Source organism: Dermochelys coriacea, chromosome 15 (genome assembly GCF_009764565.3).
Source record: "Dermochelys coriacea isolate rDerCor1 chromosome 15, rDerCor1.pri.v4, whole genome shotgun sequence".
Lineage (NCBI taxonomy): Eukaryota > Metazoa > Chordata > Testudines > Dermochelyidae > Dermochelys > Dermochelys coriacea.
In genome coordinates, this window is record NC_050082.1 from 24089731 (window position 1) to 24107399 (window position 17669).

The 17669-nt window shown below is 49.7% G+C and overlaps 1 protein-coding gene across 39 annotated transcripts in view; it reads left to right on the forward strand.

The window, feature by feature from the left end:
• The window catches only part of NCOR2 (nuclear receptor corepressor 2), a 419584-nt gene extending 402307 nt beyond the window's left edge, over positions 1-17277 (forward strand). For 26 of the 39 annotated variants that reach the window (XM_038372887.1, XM_043497676.1, XM_043497682.1 and 23 more), the window contains 5 exons: positions 854-999; positions 2808-2861; positions 7159-7392; positions 10081-10260; positions 10617-17277. In XM_038372887.1, coding sequence (XP_038228815.1) covers positions 854-999; positions 2808-2861; positions 7159-7392; positions 10081-10260; positions 10617-10792 — 790 coding nt within the window. In that variant the 3' untranslated portion in view covers positions 10793-17277. Of the gene's footprint in view, positions 1-853; positions 1000-2807; positions 2862-7158; positions 7393-9433; positions 9506-10080; positions 10261-10616 lie in introns of all 39 variants that reach the window. The other 13 variants (XM_043497699.1, XM_043497708.1, XM_043497701.1 and 10 more) reach the window with 3 other exon arrangements.
• The last annotated feature ends 392 nt before the right edge of the window (positions 17278-17669 follow it).

The following is a 17669-nucleotide window of genomic DNA, read 5'->3' on the forward strand; positions in this document are numbered from 1 at the left end:
AAATTCTTGCTAATGGGCTTGCAAGATTTAGTCCCATTAAGCTATTTCAGTTTCGCTTCTACCTCAGATATGGTAATATCTACCTCCATATCCTCATTCCCATTTGTCATGCTAACAGGACTGAGGAATAACAGGAGTGAGGAATTAACTCGCTTTGCAGCCTCTTCCCGAAGTCCTCCCCTCTGACTGCCGGTGCCCAGGGACAGCGCTTTACCTCCCATCTGTGGCTGTCCAAGCAAAGTTCATTAACTTTCCCAACCCCATGGTGCAAAGTATTTGACCCCTGCTACAGGGTGATAGATGGAGGCTGAGTGACTTGTCCCAAGGTCACAGGCAAGAGGCAGTGTCAGGAGTGGAACCCAGGCATCTTGACTCCTTCCAATTCTTTCCTGCAGCTGAGGGCCAGCCTGTCCTGGCAGCTCAGAGATCCCCTGCCCAAGTCCTCAGTCTCTTCCCAAGATGCCTTACCACGTAATCTTTCTGCTCCGGTGATTGGCTGAGCAGAAAGAATTCACTTCTAGAGCAGAGGATTTCAGGGCCCAGAGGAGAATTTTTTTGGGGCCCTTCAATCTAGAGTAAGAAGCAGTAGGCCAGAAGTGTTTCTCTTCCAGCCAAGAGACGTTTTGTGGTCTGGGACCTCCTGGGGGAATAAACCACACTGTATTTAGAGGCCTTTGATCAGTCTCAAATTGAAGACAACCTAACTCATAAATGTAAACTAGAAAACCCCCAATATCTGGGTGGCCTGGGAACTGGTTCAAAGCATTGGGTGGCTAATGGGATGGGGCTCTATAGACAGAAGGGCTTAGATTGAGCCCTGTGCAGCTATTGCTGATCGCCTTTTGCTTCACAGAATGGGTTCCAAATCCCCAGGAAACAACACCCAGCCCCCAGCCTTCTTCAGCAAACTGACAGAGAGCAACTCCGCCATGGTGAAATCCAAGAAGCAGGAGATCATCAAAAAGCTCGGCACGACCAACAGGAGCGAAACGGAGTACAGTAAGGCTTCCAGGCTGGGGCTTTCATGCAGCTGCCGCCAGAGGGGGCAGGGTGGGATGAAGGCGCCTTGCAAAAACAAAGAAGAGAGAGGGAATTCCAGAGTAGCCCTCTTTCTGACATGGCTGCTGTTGTGATTTAAAGGCACAGGAGCCCACCTCCCAAACTTGAGCAGTCTGAAGCCGTTTTCTTCTGCAGCTTTGGGGATGAGAATTTGCTGCCCCATGCTCTTAGCCCATCCATGCAGTGACATATTGTTAAATACAGATGCGTAAGCACATCCTGTGCCTCTCCTGCATACAAGTACTATGCCTGTGGGTGGCCGGGCATGTTGGGAAACGTCTTAGTTCAGTGTCTTCCCACTGCACACATCCGTCAGAGAGGAATGGGGCAGGGAGATCTGCTGATGGGGAAAAGAGATAGAAAGGCAGGTGACTTGGGGACCTTAAGGATGGGTCATGGCCCTGTATTGCGATGGCCATTTAGGTCAAATATACCCCTCCACCACTGCAAGCTGCATTGGTCATGCTGGAAGCTGGCAGCTAGGCCAGGATCTGTGAGACTGATCTACCCCGAAGGTGCCTCTTAGAAGCCTGTCCTTTTTCTGGGGCTATTGGTCCAGCACCATTCACCAGCACTGAACGACCTCAATAGGAACTAACTAACAAGTGGAGAATAGAGGAGTCTTAAGAGCTATTGACGTTTTTAATGACTGCCCAGCCAGCCTGAATTCTGCCTCCTGAAGATGCATCTCTCAGACCCGACATCAATATTGGTACAGCTCTGAAAAACCATCCAGCCTGACTCGTATTCGAAATTCATCCCATTCCTTCATTAGCCGCTAATAGAGTAGATAAGATCATAATTTAATTTAGCTCAGCATTATACAGTCAACACTAATTCAATTTGAATCCATCTTATAACAGCTGTATTGCATAAGAAGGACCGAGCTGTCTCATCCTGTATATGCTGTTACCATGATCCAACCATATTGTTATGTCCCTTGAGGGACGCATGGTTGAACCAAGTGACCTCCCACTCATTTCCTTATCAGGGGAAAATATACAGAAATAGGAAACGTTTTGTGTTAGAGAACTGCTGTTATTCTAAGAAAAGCGATACCCAAGTCAAATAGCTCAGCTCAGAGGGAAAATATTGACTTAGTATTTCCCCCTTGCTAAATGCATGAACAAAAACTCTTCTCTGAGGATGGGGGATTGAACCTTTGGAAACACCCCGAGAAAGCTCTGGGTTTTGTACCCCAGCTTAACCTCCCAGAGGGCAGGATCTCGGGGTAGAGGGAGACGGGATTGCACTTGTGGACATCAACATGACTCTCTGGGGCACTGCTGCATTAATGCCAGTAGGGTTAGACCTGTACCCATGATTCTCTGTTGCCATCTCTGGTCCACTTGATGAGAGCAGTATTCTCCCATGCATCCAACTTCCCAAACCGCCACTCCTTGCCTATCAGGCCACCTGGAAGGGCTTTACAGATCACTGATGATCCATGGGTCATACTTGGAGAACCTCTGATGTTGATTGGAATGGCCAGGGCTTGCGTGTCTGGGGGTAGCATTGCTTTAAAAACAGAGATACTTTTTAGTCCCAAACCATCATTCCTTGCTCCACCCCACCCACACTTCGAACTTGGCCTGGGATTTTGTCAGTGTGGGTAATGTAGGTGCCAGGCCTCCAACTGCATGTCCCATGATCCTCTGGGGTTGGGGAAGTGTTAGGAAGGAAAAGCTCCCTTAGGAATAACTGTTGTGCACTGCAGTTCTTACTGAGGGACTTTTGTTTTCCTCCAGATGTTGGACAGCCTGGGACAGAGATTTTCAACATGCCAGCAATTACTGGAGCAGGTAACAGTCCCAATATATCTTTATCGTATGTCATTCTCTGCCACACGCCACACAGAATTCACAGCCTGAGAAGAGGAGTTCAGCAGGTTCCGGTGTCGTTTATTGCAATATGATACAGTATATTCCTGGTGGGAAAGGTGGGAGGCTGGGAGAATATGTGCGTACAGCCCTTCCCTGCTTTGGAAACTGCTCTGTTGGGCTGCAGGCTACAGGCCTAGCCCTTTCAAAGCCTCCAGGTTGTCAGAATTTGAGAAGACACAAAAACTTACAGCCTGGAGGCCTTTGGCCTGGGATCTGTTGGGTTGGGAGGAGACCATGTAACGCCAGCAGGCAGGACGCTGTAGGGAAACAGTATCTTTAAATGGACTCTTATTGGCAGAGGGCCGGTGACATAAGGTACAGACTCTGCTTCCGTGAAGAGGTATGAGCTGGCAAACGGGAAGGTTGGAGCTAGAATCAGAGGGAGAGGGAAAGGGAACAGTATGCTTTAGCTCAACTACACGTGATGGGCTGGATGCAAGGATCAGTGGGTGAAGTTCTCTGGCGCATGCTAGGCGGGAGGTCAGACTAGATGATCATGCCGGTCCCATCAGCATTGGCAGCAGAATTCGGGTCCTTAAACGGTGCTACAATCTCAGCCCAAAACTCAGGAGAGGCTGCCCACCGTTCCCAGCAGACTTCTTGTTTCATTTTCCCAGACGTGTGTCTTGCTGAAAGCAGAAAGTCCCCATGTGTCTTAAGCCGTTTGGTGTCTGGTTGGGCAGCGTGGTGCCCGTGGCTTTATCCAGGGGACACTACATCAGGCACACTGACTTGTTAATACTTGCTGAAGGTACACATGCCAGACAAAGCAATGACCATCTGAGCCCAGAGGGTGTGGGGGAGAGAGAGAGAGAAGGCGGGCTCAGATGTTGGTTCCTATACAGACAGAAAAACATTACTCTGAAACTAAGGGCCTTCAGGCTTAAGCCTAGATCAGTAACAGTATCAGCTGTATACATTGTGCTAAGTTAATACTTGGGTTAGCCCTGGCATTGTGCAAGGCGCTGTACGCTCCACAAAAATAAAGACCGTCCCTGCCCTGAAGAGCTTCCTGTCTAAACGACAGGGACAGTGCAGTGCCCAAAGAACTCCAAGACTGAGACCTGATGGGGAAAGAGGAATGGCTGCGGATAGCCTTAAATGAAGGGAGGACGGCAACTTGGCGGAGCGGGACCAGAAGGTCATGCCACACACTGTGGGGGCATTGTGGTTCTGCAGAGCAAAGCACATGGTTCCGCCGTTGAGAGCTGAGCCTGCCTGGGGGATGAGGAGTGAGTGGGGCTGGGCAGGTTCAGAGGAGGACAACAGGGCATCCACCCAGGTGGGCCAGCAGAAATGTCCCTGTGGGATGCTGTCGTGGGAACAGAGGTCCCACCTTGTTACTGAGAGGGGACAGCCGTGGCTTTTCAGAGGCAGTAGTCACCTTTGACCTCCAGGAGCTCTATTTCGGAGAAGAGTGGAGGAATTGCCGCAGGCCCAGAGCCTTAAAGTTCTACCTGCCTCACGGGCGTTTGCCGTTGAGTGACAGTGAGCTCCTGTGCGAAAAAGACCTTTGCTCCCTTCCTGCAGAACGGTGGTTCTGGAAGTGGAGGGACCATACTTCCATACGGGAGCCCTCTCACCAGAGCACTGCGGGGCTCCAAAGAGCTGAGTCCATGACTCCTGGCTCTGCATGTCTCTCTCTCTCCAAGCTCTTCAGCATTAAAGGAGACATTCAGGCTACTCCTCCCTACTCCAGCACCACACGAGAAGTCAAGGCCTCCGGTGCCAGTGTCCCTGTTACACTCCATAGCAACAGGGGAGCCCAGCAGTCCCAGACTGTGAGGCCTCTTCCCTCCCCACTGAGAGCGCAGCCTGCTCCAAGGGGTTCCCAGAATCCTCCCCCTGCAGCTGAGGGGAATCCGCTTCTCAAATGATGGCCTATCTTTCCTCAGGCCGCCCCTGGGGGCGCAGGCTCGGGTTTCATTTGCCGCCCCTGGGCTGCTTCTGTAACAGGCTTGCTCTTCCCAGCTCAGATGTTTCAGAGTAGCAGCTGTGTTAGTCTGTATGGGCAAAAAGAGAAGGAGGACTTGTGGCACCTTAGAGACTAACAAATTTATTTGAGCATAAGCTTTGGTGAGCTTATGCTCAAATAATTTTGTTAGTCTCTAAGGTGCCACAAGTCCTCCTTTTCTTTTTCCAGCTCAGATGTGTGTCTTTTCAGACGTCAGTGGCTACTGAGCAGGGCTGCTCCCCGCCTTTCCTCTCCAGAGGCTCCTATTTTCCACGCAGTGTATAAATAACCTGTGAAAAGCACTGCCGGATATTATCGAAGCCTCGTGGAGAGCGTTCCCAAAAGGGATTAGGCATTGATAGGGCCAAGAATAGCACTGGAATAGGACAGTGAGCAGCAGTCAGGGCTCCTGGGTTCTCGCCCCAGCTCTGCCACTGGCTTGCTGGTTTTCCTTGACAAGTCACTTCACCTCGCAAGGCCTCCCTTTCCCCTTCTGTGCAATGGGTACTGCAGTGCCTGCTTCCCAAGGAAGTTGTGGGGGCTTCTTTCGTAGCTGGAGTGCACTCTGTGCCCCTCAGCTGAAGTGCACTATGTACATATGCATCACTATATAGCACGCTTCATGAGTGAGACAGACCGAGCTAGCGGATCGTATTCATTTGCTTTCTGTATTAAACCAAAACCTATGGCCCTCCTAGCTGAGTCCCCACTCTAAGAACGTGGACTTCAGTGGTGTTACACCAGGACTGGTCTTTTTGTAGAATGCTTAAACTTCCCAGGGACCTGCACTGTCCCCAGACCCCGCCGTTTGGTCGAAAGGCAGGCCTCAGCCATGGATCCTCCCCGCATCCCGCTCTATGTGGGGAGCTAGACCCATGCCCACTGTGCGTCCCCACCCTATTTTGTTTGATCCAAGAGTTCCATAACCCCAAGTTTCTGTGGTATCTGCAAGGCAGAGGCTGCTGGCAATGGGGTTCTTTGCCTTAAAGCTTCCCAGTAAGAGTTAGTATTGGGGAAGGGAGACGGTGACCAAAGAGCCAGGTTTTGACCCTGCACAGTGGTTAAGCTGACTCATGCAGGCAGCCGAGCCAGGTGGATCCCTTTAGCTGCGAACTAGGAGCATTGGAGGCGGGGGGTGTTGTGTGTCCTTGTCTGTGTCAGCAGGAGCTTGGGTGAGAGACTGGAAGTGTTGCAGGGAAAAGCCTGTAGCTAAGGGTTGTTCTGCTGGGCTGAGCGAAGGAGAAAGGCAAACCCTCGGGAATGTAGGTGGGTTTGGGACACTAGCCCAAAGCGTGTGTGCTGGGAGCTGGTCAGTGATGCTGCCCATTCGCAGGGGGAGGAATGAACGTGTGTGCGCTCCGCTGCATAAGATACGAGGAGGGGGCAGCATAGCAGCAGCCTTCCCACTGAGAGAGGAGAATTGCTCTGAGGATGGGGAGAGGGGGCTGCAGGCACCAAAGTGACCATTAAGGAAACATGGCATTTTATTTTCTTGCCTGTATTTTGACTCTCTTAAGTTTTGCCCTTGCTCGTTTCCTGTAACCGGCGCATTGGGAATGACGGTCCCATGGCTGAGCGAGTGCCCTACGGTCCCTGTGCGGCGCTGCACCATAACTGCATGGCTTCTGATGACTCACAAGCACTCAAACACATCACTGCGTTTCTGCATCCTGTTTCCTAATGACATTTGACCTGTAGATGTGGGTGTCTGGGCCCCGGTGGAATCCGAACTACAGATGGTGCAGGGAGCTGGGAAGGAATTAAACAGCATGGGGAAGGATTCTCTCCTCTTGACCTCCCGCCCCACTGGACCCAGTAGAGAACAACCTCACAGGAGAGCTAGGACAAGTTCCCCAGCAGGTCATTGCTGGGCCGGGTGCCCACGAGGCATTGCCAGCCACAGGGTCCATTCCTGTCACTCCATTGTCACTCCTCAGCTATTGAGGCATTGGGGTCTCCATTTAAATTTTTTTTTTAAATCACTCCCACCCCCCAGACTCTTTCTCACTCAGCAAGTAGTTTTCTAACTCCCCACCCCCCCCCCCAGCTCCTGCCAAGCCCTGGGGCGGGGCGGGGGGACGGAGTGCACTGCAGAGCTTAAAACAATATGACAAATTTTGTTGCTTTGCAAGAATGTGCTGACTGTTTGTTTCTTCCCTTCTCCCTTGTCTCCTTTCTCCCCCCCCATCTTTCTTCTTATTTGGTTCCCCCCCAACCCATCTCCCATCCCTCACCTCTCCTTCCCCTTTCCGTATCTCCCAGGGCTAATCAGTTGTAGAAGCCAGTCGGTTCAAGAAAATTCCAGTACCAACATGGGGTTGGAGGCAATAATTAGGAAGGCCCTAATGGGTAAATATGACGAGCAGTGGGAAGAGCGCTCGCCTCTCAGTGCCAATGCCAATGCTTTTAACTCTCTGAATGCCAGTGCAAGCGTGCCCGCTGCTATGCCCATAACCGCTGCTGACGGACGGAATGACGACATGCGCTCCTTGCCAGGTCTGCAGCCCTTTCCACCTTCGCCGTTTCTCAGTGTTGTTCATTCTTTTTTTATATCCTCTTTGTTTTGTGTTTTCCCTTCGAGCTTTGTGAATTCGCTGATTAATCCTGGAATCTTTTATGTTCGTGTCGGAGCCTGAAAGGGGCTGTTGCTTTTTCTCTAAAACACTGACCGGGCTCTTTTCCTTGTTTAATCGCCTTTTCTTCTTATGTTGTCAAGGTTTATTTAAAAAAAAGACATGCAACAGAAAGATACTGCAGAGAAATATGGATTTCAAACAAATCCCAAGCCCGAGCGAGGATCCTGATTCAACAAGGCCTTTAAGCCTCCCTGCTGAGCCAAACATTTAGATTTGCGTAAGGCTCCGTCTGCTTCAGTTAAAGCACTTTAACACAAGAAATCAAGTTCTTGAGTGCTGTGCTGAATCAGGGCCTGAGATCATATAGCCCCAAAAGAGATACTCACCCAGTGAGAAATCCATGCTCCTCTCAGTAGAAATGTGCCCCTGAATAGAAATGGTCCTTTAAAACACACACACCCCAGTGTGGGGATCAGGGAAGGGACATTTGGGGCACTGGAGGTAGAGAAGCACAAAGTTTTCCATTCCCCTCCAGCCCAGGTGTCCCTTGCTCTGGCTGTGTGATATCCACAGTACCAGGGGAAATGACCTAATTCAGATGATAACAGGGCTCGTGGTTAACCTCCCATCTGGGGCTCCCCATGTACCTGCCAGGGGGAGTCTTCACTTGCCCTCGGCAGGGTTGATGGTTAACCACGGTTGTAGATTGGCTCCAAGCTTTTCTTTAGCTGTCAGTGTTGCCTGCTCACCGTTCAGCCGCTGCAAAGGCCTGGCACTGTATCTATCGCTCTGCTCTGGAAGACAGCCTGGCTCGCTGGTGGAGCAGTGGGAATGGCAGCCCCCTAAAACAGCCGGGGCTGGGGAGAGATGCTGTGTCGGGACAGCAGAGGGAGGCATTTGGAATGGGAGGGAAGCCTCAAGGCAACTGAGAATGGTGGGATAAGGCAGAACCCTCGGAAAACCGGGGAGGGGAGCATCCCTGCTGAGGCCAGAAGATATAGACCCACTGCTCCTCCCGCCCCATGCCACGAATTGGGTCGTGAGAACACTGCTTGCAAGCCTGTGCAGCAGGTCAAATGCAAGGAATTACCTCTGACTTCAGGGTTGGGCCATTGTACAGCTCCAGGGACAGCCATTCCCACGAATCTCTGCAATGCCGCTAGGACACGCGGAGGTGGGTAGAATCAGAAATATGGGCAGGGGGTGGGGAGTCCGTCATTCCCCCAAATACCAATTGATTTGCCATCCACATGGGTTAACATGGCTCCAGTTACAGAAGCATTGAGTTACGTCTCGTCCTGGCTAGGACAGGACATGGCTGGGTTGGAGAACAGGGAGCTCTGCTTCTTATCCTGGGAATTCACCAGAATGGAGCCCTTCAGGCAGGGCCACACAGAGGTCTTGAGGGCCTGGGGCAAAATCTGAAAGTGAGGCCCCTACCCTTCCAAAACCATTACCATGGAGACAAATGGGACTCAGGGATGTGGGGGGTTGGAGAGAGAGCCCACCCCACACTCACCCCACAGCAGCGACTCCCATCTTACAGGGCTAGGCCTCCTCCCTGCTCTGGGCATTGCAGCCCGGTGCGTGGGGTCACAGCACCATTCAGGTTTGGCCTGACTGTCCCTCTATCAGGACAGGGAGTGAGTGGTGTTGTAACCCCAGGCCATATGCACTCAAATTCCATGGGCATGGAGGCCATCTCAAGTGGATGGGCAGAGCAAACTGCCCACTTTGTGCTCCCGGGCGGCCCTGCATCCAGGCTGTCTGTAGAGAGGGAGGAGGGGCATGTGGGTTCCTGTTCCTTCTCACACACAGTCCCTGTCCTGCTGAGTCACTCAAGGCCCCTGTCACTGGGTTTTAGGAGTTCAATGAGGCACTCCCCAGTCCCTTGCAAAAAAACAGCCAGGCAGGGCCAGCAGACAAACGCCCTTCATCAGCCCACTCTCTCCTTGTGCCAGACCCTTCAGTGCGTCCAAGTGCGCAGCCCCCATGCCGGACACAAGCTGCTGCAGCTTGCTTCGTGGTAGCAGGTGAGTTCAACAAGGAGCTGACAAGGCTGTGGTGGCGTGGGGGGTAAATCAGGGAAGTATTTGGCCCTTTGAGCCTTTCCGTTGCAGCTGCAGTAGCTTCTTCGTTCCAGCAGAGGGCCTTGAAGTCCTTGGGCATTTTAGCGAACGGTCAATAGGGGGTTGCTGGTAGAACGCCCTGAATACAGGTGCACTCTTGTAGCGTGGGAAACCTGCCCGTTTCTGGCTGGGAAATGCCAAGAACTCTGTTCTGTACCATTCCCCGCTCAGACGTCTGCTGTGAAGGTTCGCGGATGCTAAGCTTCCTATACCTCTAGTGGTACTTAAAGGTAGCACGTGCAGTTCTGAACATGCAAGAGACCTAGATCAAGCTCCTAGTGATATTGGGGACTCATCCAGAGACAACTTAAAGGGGCCAGATCTTGAGGAGGTGCTGAGCACCCCCCCCCTTCAAAAATCAGGCTTCTTTAAGGCATCTCCAGTTAGGCACCCAAAACCATGAGCTGCTTTTGCTGCCTTGGCCATGTAGCATGTGTCTCCAGCGATCAGTTTGACAAGCAAGGTGCTTCTCTTTGCAGGAGGAGGAGGGAAGCCAAAGATTGCTGCCAGACCCAACGGCCGCAAGGCCAAGTCTCCAGCACCGGGCCTGTCCTCTGGAGAGAGACCACCGTCGGTTTCTTCCGTTCATTCAGAGGGGGACTGTAACAGGAGGACACCGCTAACCAGTCGGGTCTGGGAGGACAGGCCTTCGTCCGCAGGTATCACAGCGCTGCCCCCTGCGGGCTTTGGCTCTGCACTCTGCCAGATGTGGGAGGGTGAGATTTCCTCCCCAGACAGACAGCCGGGTCAGCATCAGCTGACTCGTCCCGTTAGGGAAGTTACTTCTTCTTATACCTGGGGACACCCCGCGGGAGTGAGCTATGCCAGTTCATCTCGCTCCTGATGCACAGGACCTGCTGCTCTTCCATTCCTGGGCCTCTCTTCCCTGCTAGTTGTGCTGAATTTCAAGGGGGCTCTCTGACACTGACTGGGGGGGTGCTGGTGAGTGAATTCCCTGCCCTGGGCTGCCTCTTGGACCATGTTGAGTTTCTCCTTTCCTTCTGCACTGATTCAGGTTCCACGCCATTTCCATACAACCCACTGACAATGAGGCTTCCAACTGGCGTGGTGACAGCCCCGCCGCCAGCGTCCATTCCACAAGGGAACTCCACCAGCCAGCACCACGCTTGGGAGGAGGAGCCCAAGCCCCTGCTCTGCTCCCAGTACGAAACGCTGTCAGACAGTGAATGAACGAAAGAAAGGGAGGGAGAAGAGTGGACACGCGTGGGTAGCAAGCTGGCCAAGGTGGACTCCGACCATATCAGTCCATGGCGCTGTCAGCAAAGAAACTGGAGCAGCGCTTTTCCAATCGGTCGATTTCTCACATCAGGAAATTTCTGAACCTTCTTCAGTCTAAAGCCTTAAGACAGCCGGATGGAACCCAGCCTAGTTCTCTTTCCAGCACTGGTGTCCCCACACAGCAGCTGAGAGCTTGAGATATAGTCTGTGAACAGCTGATGGGAGGGGGGAGGAAGCTCCAAAGGATGCAGTCGCTCACTGAATCCCAGTTGTTTACTCAGGGGAGACCAGCTGGTGCTCCAGTTCTACTCCTTAGATTCGGTGAGAACGAGGAAACCCATGTTGGGAGGAGAGTGAGCATGCTTGGGTGCATGTGCATATACTATATGTGTGTGCGTGTGCCTATGCACACATATAGCATGTATTCTCTGCCTGCACACCCGTGTTGCCTGCTATTGAGTACTTGAAATAGGATTAGACTGCCCTTCCCCAGCCTCCAGGTTGTTCCGTGCATTTATCAGCCCATGGGCTGCGCCACTGATTTATAAAATCAAACGGGCCCCATGTTGTTTCTCTTGGGCTGCTTGGGATGTTCTTTTTCTTACAGGCATCCCCCTGCATGGGATTAACTTCCCCAGCAGAGCCTCGACAGAGCAGGCCCTGGAAAAGCTTAAACAAATAAAAATACAGGGTGGGGGGAGGAAAACTAAGGATCCTTTTTTTTTTTTTTTTTTTTTAAAAGTCCTTCTGAAAAGAAATCCTTAGTTACCTTGTAATCAGAAGAAGTTCCCCATCTTGTGGTGCATTAATCTGCAGATGAAGGGACTCTGTTGCTCTAAGTGCATTGTTTTCCGGACTGGTGAGAAAAAGCAATTGTAAATGATGTATTGGTCTACAGGGTATATTTTTGATACCTTCAGTGAATTATGTCAAGATGTTTGACGTGAGGAAGGACTTAAAACAGTATTACGTGCTGCTTTCAGTCTCGGCTCCTGGAAAAGAGGTTCTGTTGTTGCGTGCAAGGTTTGACGAGTTTGTCCATGTATGGAAATGTAAAAGAGGTCTCGTTGATCCATCACAGTTGTCTGTACGTCAGTAGAAGTATTAACTTAGTTTAAAAAAAAAAAATGTTGCCCACAACTGCAGGGCCTCTCATTCTTACATGTACTGCTTTTAAGCCAGAGGGATTTTCTTCTCCTTACAGAGGGTACTCTCTGGTAAAGAGATCTTAAGGGAGCCTTTCGAAGACCTTGTCAATAGTTTTGTTTTGCAGTGGGAGGGGATTCGTGAAAAACTTAAAACGTTTGTATGTATTTTTTCTGATGCACATGAACGCTCTGCTTTATATTATTTTTCATTCCATGATGTTGGATCATATCTGCAGTTACACAGTTCAAGAACAAAATATTAGACTTTTGTTTTTCCTTCACTTCTGCTTTCTCACTCTGGGGATTTGCGGTGTGGGGGGGAGATGATGTATTAAATGCTTTGCATTCTGCACGCTAGAGGAAAGAAGACCAGGACATAGACTTTCTGCCTCTCCCATTGCCTGTTGGAACAGACAGCTGCTGTGTTACAGAATCTCTCTGATCTGCTAGGAGTATATCGAAGAAAAAGGTTCACATTGTCACACTATCAATGGTTATTTTTTTTCAACACCGTCCCAAGGGTGATTCTAATTTCAAAGCAACAGAAAGATCGTATGTGGTGGTTGGTTGGGGTGTTTTTACAATGTGCAGGTTTTTAACGTTGACAGACGTTTGTGTCTTTTCTGTTGCATTTTTTTGTTTGTTTTTTTAAACGCACAAAATATTTGGAAGTGTGTTTGTTCCCCAGGTGTTGCTGCTGGTGTGGCATAGTTCAGAAACAAAAAGTTGGCAGCTGATGTTTTGGATATAATATTTTACAAAGAAGCCATAGGTTCTTCTGGGTGAAGTTTAAATTCACCCCATCTTTCCCCTTAATAGCCCCTTTAAAAAAATTACACTGTCAGAATAGCTTAGCACTGTAGTAATAGTGAGGTCAGCTGCAGTGTCTTGCCAAAAATGTTTGCCATTTTTTAATGAGACACAAACACACTTTTCACCAAAACATTTGCCAGAAATCCAGCCCGTTTTTGACTGGCGCAGGAAAAGAAAAAAATGTGATTTGTCACAAAAACCTTCCCAGTTTTCAGCTAGCTCTAGAGATTTAGACCTTTTACTGTAGCTTTTTCCTGTTTCCTTAAGGGATCCAAGCTTTGTCAGCCATGGTGAGACTAGACCTCAGTGGTACCTAGCAATAAGTGACAGCAAGAGGAAATAAACGCAAATAGCCTGTGCTAATGGACAGAGAAAGCTGGTCTCAGACGTCTGAGGGGTTGCCGTCCGGTCTTTGCTTAGCAGGATAGGTGCATCGATCCAAGCAGGGCGAGCTGGATGTGTGTGTGTTTCCCACGCCTCGTGGGGAATCTGGCTGTGCAGTGCAGAGGAAGTGGCGTTCTGTATGAAAAATAGAGCTGAGCTGGGAGGAGGGGCTGGGATTCTCTTACTGAATGGGCTGGTCCCTGAAGGCGGCCGTCATAATGTGTCAGATAAGTGAGACATTTGAGAATTTAGGCTGGAAGTTTCATGGGGGGGCTTAAGAGAGTTAGGCACCCATCTATCATTGACCTTCAGTGGAAGCTTGGGAATCTTAACCCCTTTAAGCCCCTTTGCAAATGCCAGCCCAACTGGCTTGGGTTTTGCTGACAGAGCCCCTCCTCTCCGCCCCATGCCAGATGTGCTGATGTAGCGCAAATGATAACAACAACCAACCAGCTAGAACGGTTCCACTTCCTTCCTTCCTGTCCCACCGCCCCATTCATGCTCTCATGACTCTCCAAGTCAAAGTGAAAACCCTTGGACATCAAAATGGACAGTTTGGGTTCCTCCCTTGGGCATCCCCCACTGACAGGAAGAAAAGGAAATGTCTGCAAAGTGCAGGGTTCAAATATAACCTGGCAAAGAGCCATACAAACGTGCGCTGCCATCTGATGATGCCTGTTATACTTGGCAGCCCGGGCTGGGTGAATGTCGCTGTTTTGTAGAAAGTCCTGTTACATCAGAGGAGGGAATATCTAATGGGGAGGGGGGGAGCCTTGGAAATCCTTCCTTTCGATGTCCCGGACAGCTGCAGCTGTTTGTCTCTGCCGCCTCTCAGCTGCCCCATTGCTTACTTGATACCCAAGGGAGGGTTTCAGGCAGAGGAGCAGGGGAGGGTCTCCTTGTTCAGCGTTGGCCATTGTTTCCTTCTGGATGTTTGCACCATAGAGGGTTTTAGCCCCAGAAGTCAAATACCTTGGGAGCAGAGTGAGTCTTTCAAAGCCTTAATTGAGTGGTAAGTCTTGAGTTGTTGGTTGCTTTTGTTCCCGGCACTTACTGCATGTCAAGTGATGAGTGCAACTGCAGCTTCACCACCTGGTACGTCCCCCGTCGAAGCACGGAGCTCACTGCGTTTAACAAGGACAGGCCTGGGATTACTGAAAAAGAGAGAACCTCCAAAACCACTTGGCAAAAGTCCTTTGTTAAATCCAAATCTCTTTAAATATTGCTGAGATTCTTAGTCAGTTTGGTTCTGTGCAGTAGTGCTCATCTTATATGGCTAGATAGTCACCATCCTGTGGCTTCTGTGGTACCTTGCCTTTGCTAAGGGGGCAGGGAAATAGGGACCTGTTCTTTAGGCACATGCACTGTCTGGAAGGGTGACAGCCAGATGCCCAAGGTGAGCTACCAGGAATGGTGGGTGGGTCTGTAGCCGCCAAGAGGTTCAAGCCACTTCTTCTTGGGCTTAAGAGATTTCCTGTTCTGCAGCTAGAGAATTTTTATCTCCCCAGAGCTATTTGCAGAAGGAACAGCCCCGTGCCAGTTCCCCCGCTCTGCCCTGCAAGGGGTCCCCAAGTCTGACCTGCAGGGACCAGCTCTAGGGAGCAAGGTTGGTCCATTTGGTCGTGAGTCTGCCCGCAGCTGCCAGGCAGGGCATGGCTCCTCCAGTCTGGGGTGAGGACAGAGATCCACCGACTCGTTCCACGCAGGTGGTTGCAATCAAGACCTTCAAGCAGTAAGCTGTCAGGCATTGCTGCTTGCCACATGGAGCAGTTGAGACAGCTCGTTTTTCAACAATGACTAACGACTGTGCTGGGACTCGCCCAGGCTCCTCTTCACAGGGTCAAATGCTCAAAGAAAACCTTGTTAGTAAGATATTGTTTCGTTCCTCTGTGTACAGTACCAGGAAAAATCAAACCTCAATGCACCCACGGATCCCCACCCTGCTTCTGAATGCAGACAGGCAGTGCCCAGAGCTCACCGGTGGCCTTGGCTCGGATTGTTACTGGGAGGTGGCAGCAGGGTCTTTAAAAGCTCCCGATCTCAGCTTTGCAGCTTTCCGGTTGGGCTAGAGTCTGAATTGTTCTTGCTCCTCCTTTGTCTAGACGTCTGCATGGCAGGTGTTGAATGATTTTCATTTTAAAAAAATGTCCCCCCAAAACCACACACCCTCTGTCATTGCAGTCCAACCCGACTGTGCAGATACATCCACAGTGTGTGCCCCTGGAAAACAGCAAGGGCAAACCCAAAAGCATGTAGTGTTGCCAGAAATAACCACAAAACCTCCAATAGCCACATATGCCTAGAACATCTCTGGGCGCTCTTTATGTGACAGATCCAGCATCACTGAGTCTAATGACAGCACCAAACCAAGCTGAAAATGGGGTGGGTTGGTAAACATACGCAAGCTTGAAGTAGTCACAGTTCATGGCATCCTAGGCCAAGATCCGCAAAGGTATTTAGTCATTGATTTCAATGGGAGTTAGGAGCCTCCATACTTTTGAGGATATGGGTCATAGGTGTTAGCTGTACTTTAAAGGGATGTTTTCTTTTAGTAAGTGAGAAATCGTGTTCCTATTGAAATTAGTGGCAAAACTTCCACTGACTTCCCTGGGGGCAGGATCACGTCCTGTACCATATGCATGATATTTGGCCTATGTGGGACCAAAGAAACTCGGTGAGTAGGGTTAGACCTAAACTAGGATTTATCTAGCGTGGGCTGTTTTTCTTTTTCTGGTTGATATCAGTGACTGGAGTGGAGCTGCCACCATGGAGTGCGAAATGCATTTGATTGTAGCTCAAACTCTTCTCCTGGTGTAAATTCATTCAGGTCCAATCAGTGACTCTTACATCAATGTTGTCAACTTTGTCAAGAAAGAATGGAGGGTAGGCGCTCTCGCTCAGCGATCCGGAATAGAAATAGGTGACCCAGGATGTTGTGAGGGTGTATTCTGTATTACTGAGGACTGGTGTTTTTCTTATAGTTACATACAGTACATGGTATTTCAGTGTTACAGTGCTGGGTATGATCCAGTCTTTTGCACAAGCTGCTGGAACAAGCAGCTATTGCACTTAGAGACACTAAGATTTCAAAACTGTAACCCCACCCCAACCCTTCGCTCGGTGTTTGGTTTTCAAGAGACTGATCCTTTTAAGAGACTTCCCCCAAAGTCATTGGCTTCCCCAGAGCGGCGTTGGGGCAATGGTATTAGTTGGACAGAGGGTTGTTTTTACTCACTGGTAGTATGCTGAGGTGTGTGGCCAGAAACCTGTTGCTTTAGGTTTCCGGGATGCAGTGGTAAGGACAGATGTTGTAAATACGCTGGTCACTTCTGATGTTCATCTAACAGGTTCTTCTTGCTGTTTGAGTACAAGGGAGTGGAGTCTTCTCCAGTGTTTGTGACTACGGCCACATGTACATTCCACACAGGGATGCGGGAATGGCAGTCCCTTCAAAACGAGGTACTTCCTTGTGCCCAGATACTGTAAATTCTGTGTGTGTGTGTGTGTACACTCCTAGACTGTGTGTGTATACATAGATCTCCATATGCATGTGTGTGTAGGCGTGCACACACACATGCTTTATATGTGCCTGAATTGATTTATTGGCATATATCCATGGATGTACTAAACATACAAGCTGGATTTTGGTAAATCAGGTTCGCCACAATTCAGCCAAATTCAGACTCCATTGACTGCAACTTCCATATAAGGTGAGCACCATCTGTGTTAGCTGAAAGGAAAGACTCTTTCATACAAAACTGTCCGCATAATCTGTCAGATTTTGGTGACCTATGTCTTTGTGCTACCTGCTATGATTTGTATTGATCGTGCAATCAAAAATGGAGGTTATATTAAGCTATTTAAAACAAAAGGTTTGAAGTTAGTGTAACCAACTTTCTAATTTGTACAAACAAAAAGATAAAAGGACAATTTATTGTTTGAACTGTACAAGGGGGGAAAAAATCTATCTTTTGTACAACCAAATTGTGCATAGCTGTTTTGAAGTGAGTTGTATGATAGAACGGACTGTATATAGAACTGATGTGTTGTAAATATTTATGCGGCTTGCTATAAAGGGTTGGTTTTCTTCTACTGAAGGTGAAGTTTTTGTTCACTGTCATTTTGCTCAACATGCCCTCTGGCATTGTGGGTAGCAGTGTCTGAACACTGCCTTACTGTTTTAAATAAAAGAAGAAGAAAAAAAAGCTTATTGCCAAGAAAGCAGCGCTCTCCTCTGGTTCTTGGGTACGTCACCCCAGTGACAGCAAGATGGTCAGCTGACCTTTCCAGAGAGCACTATCCTCCAGAAGTTGCACCCGATGGTGACAACTGGGTAGAGTTTAAAGAGGAGTTCACTAAGAGTGCGTCTATACTGGGATTGCAGCGCAGGTAGACATATCTGCGCTAGCATGGCTAAAATAGTGTAGATGCAAGCTACAGGCTTCAGCGTGCGCTGTACAAGCATGCCAGGCTGCTCTCCTCTG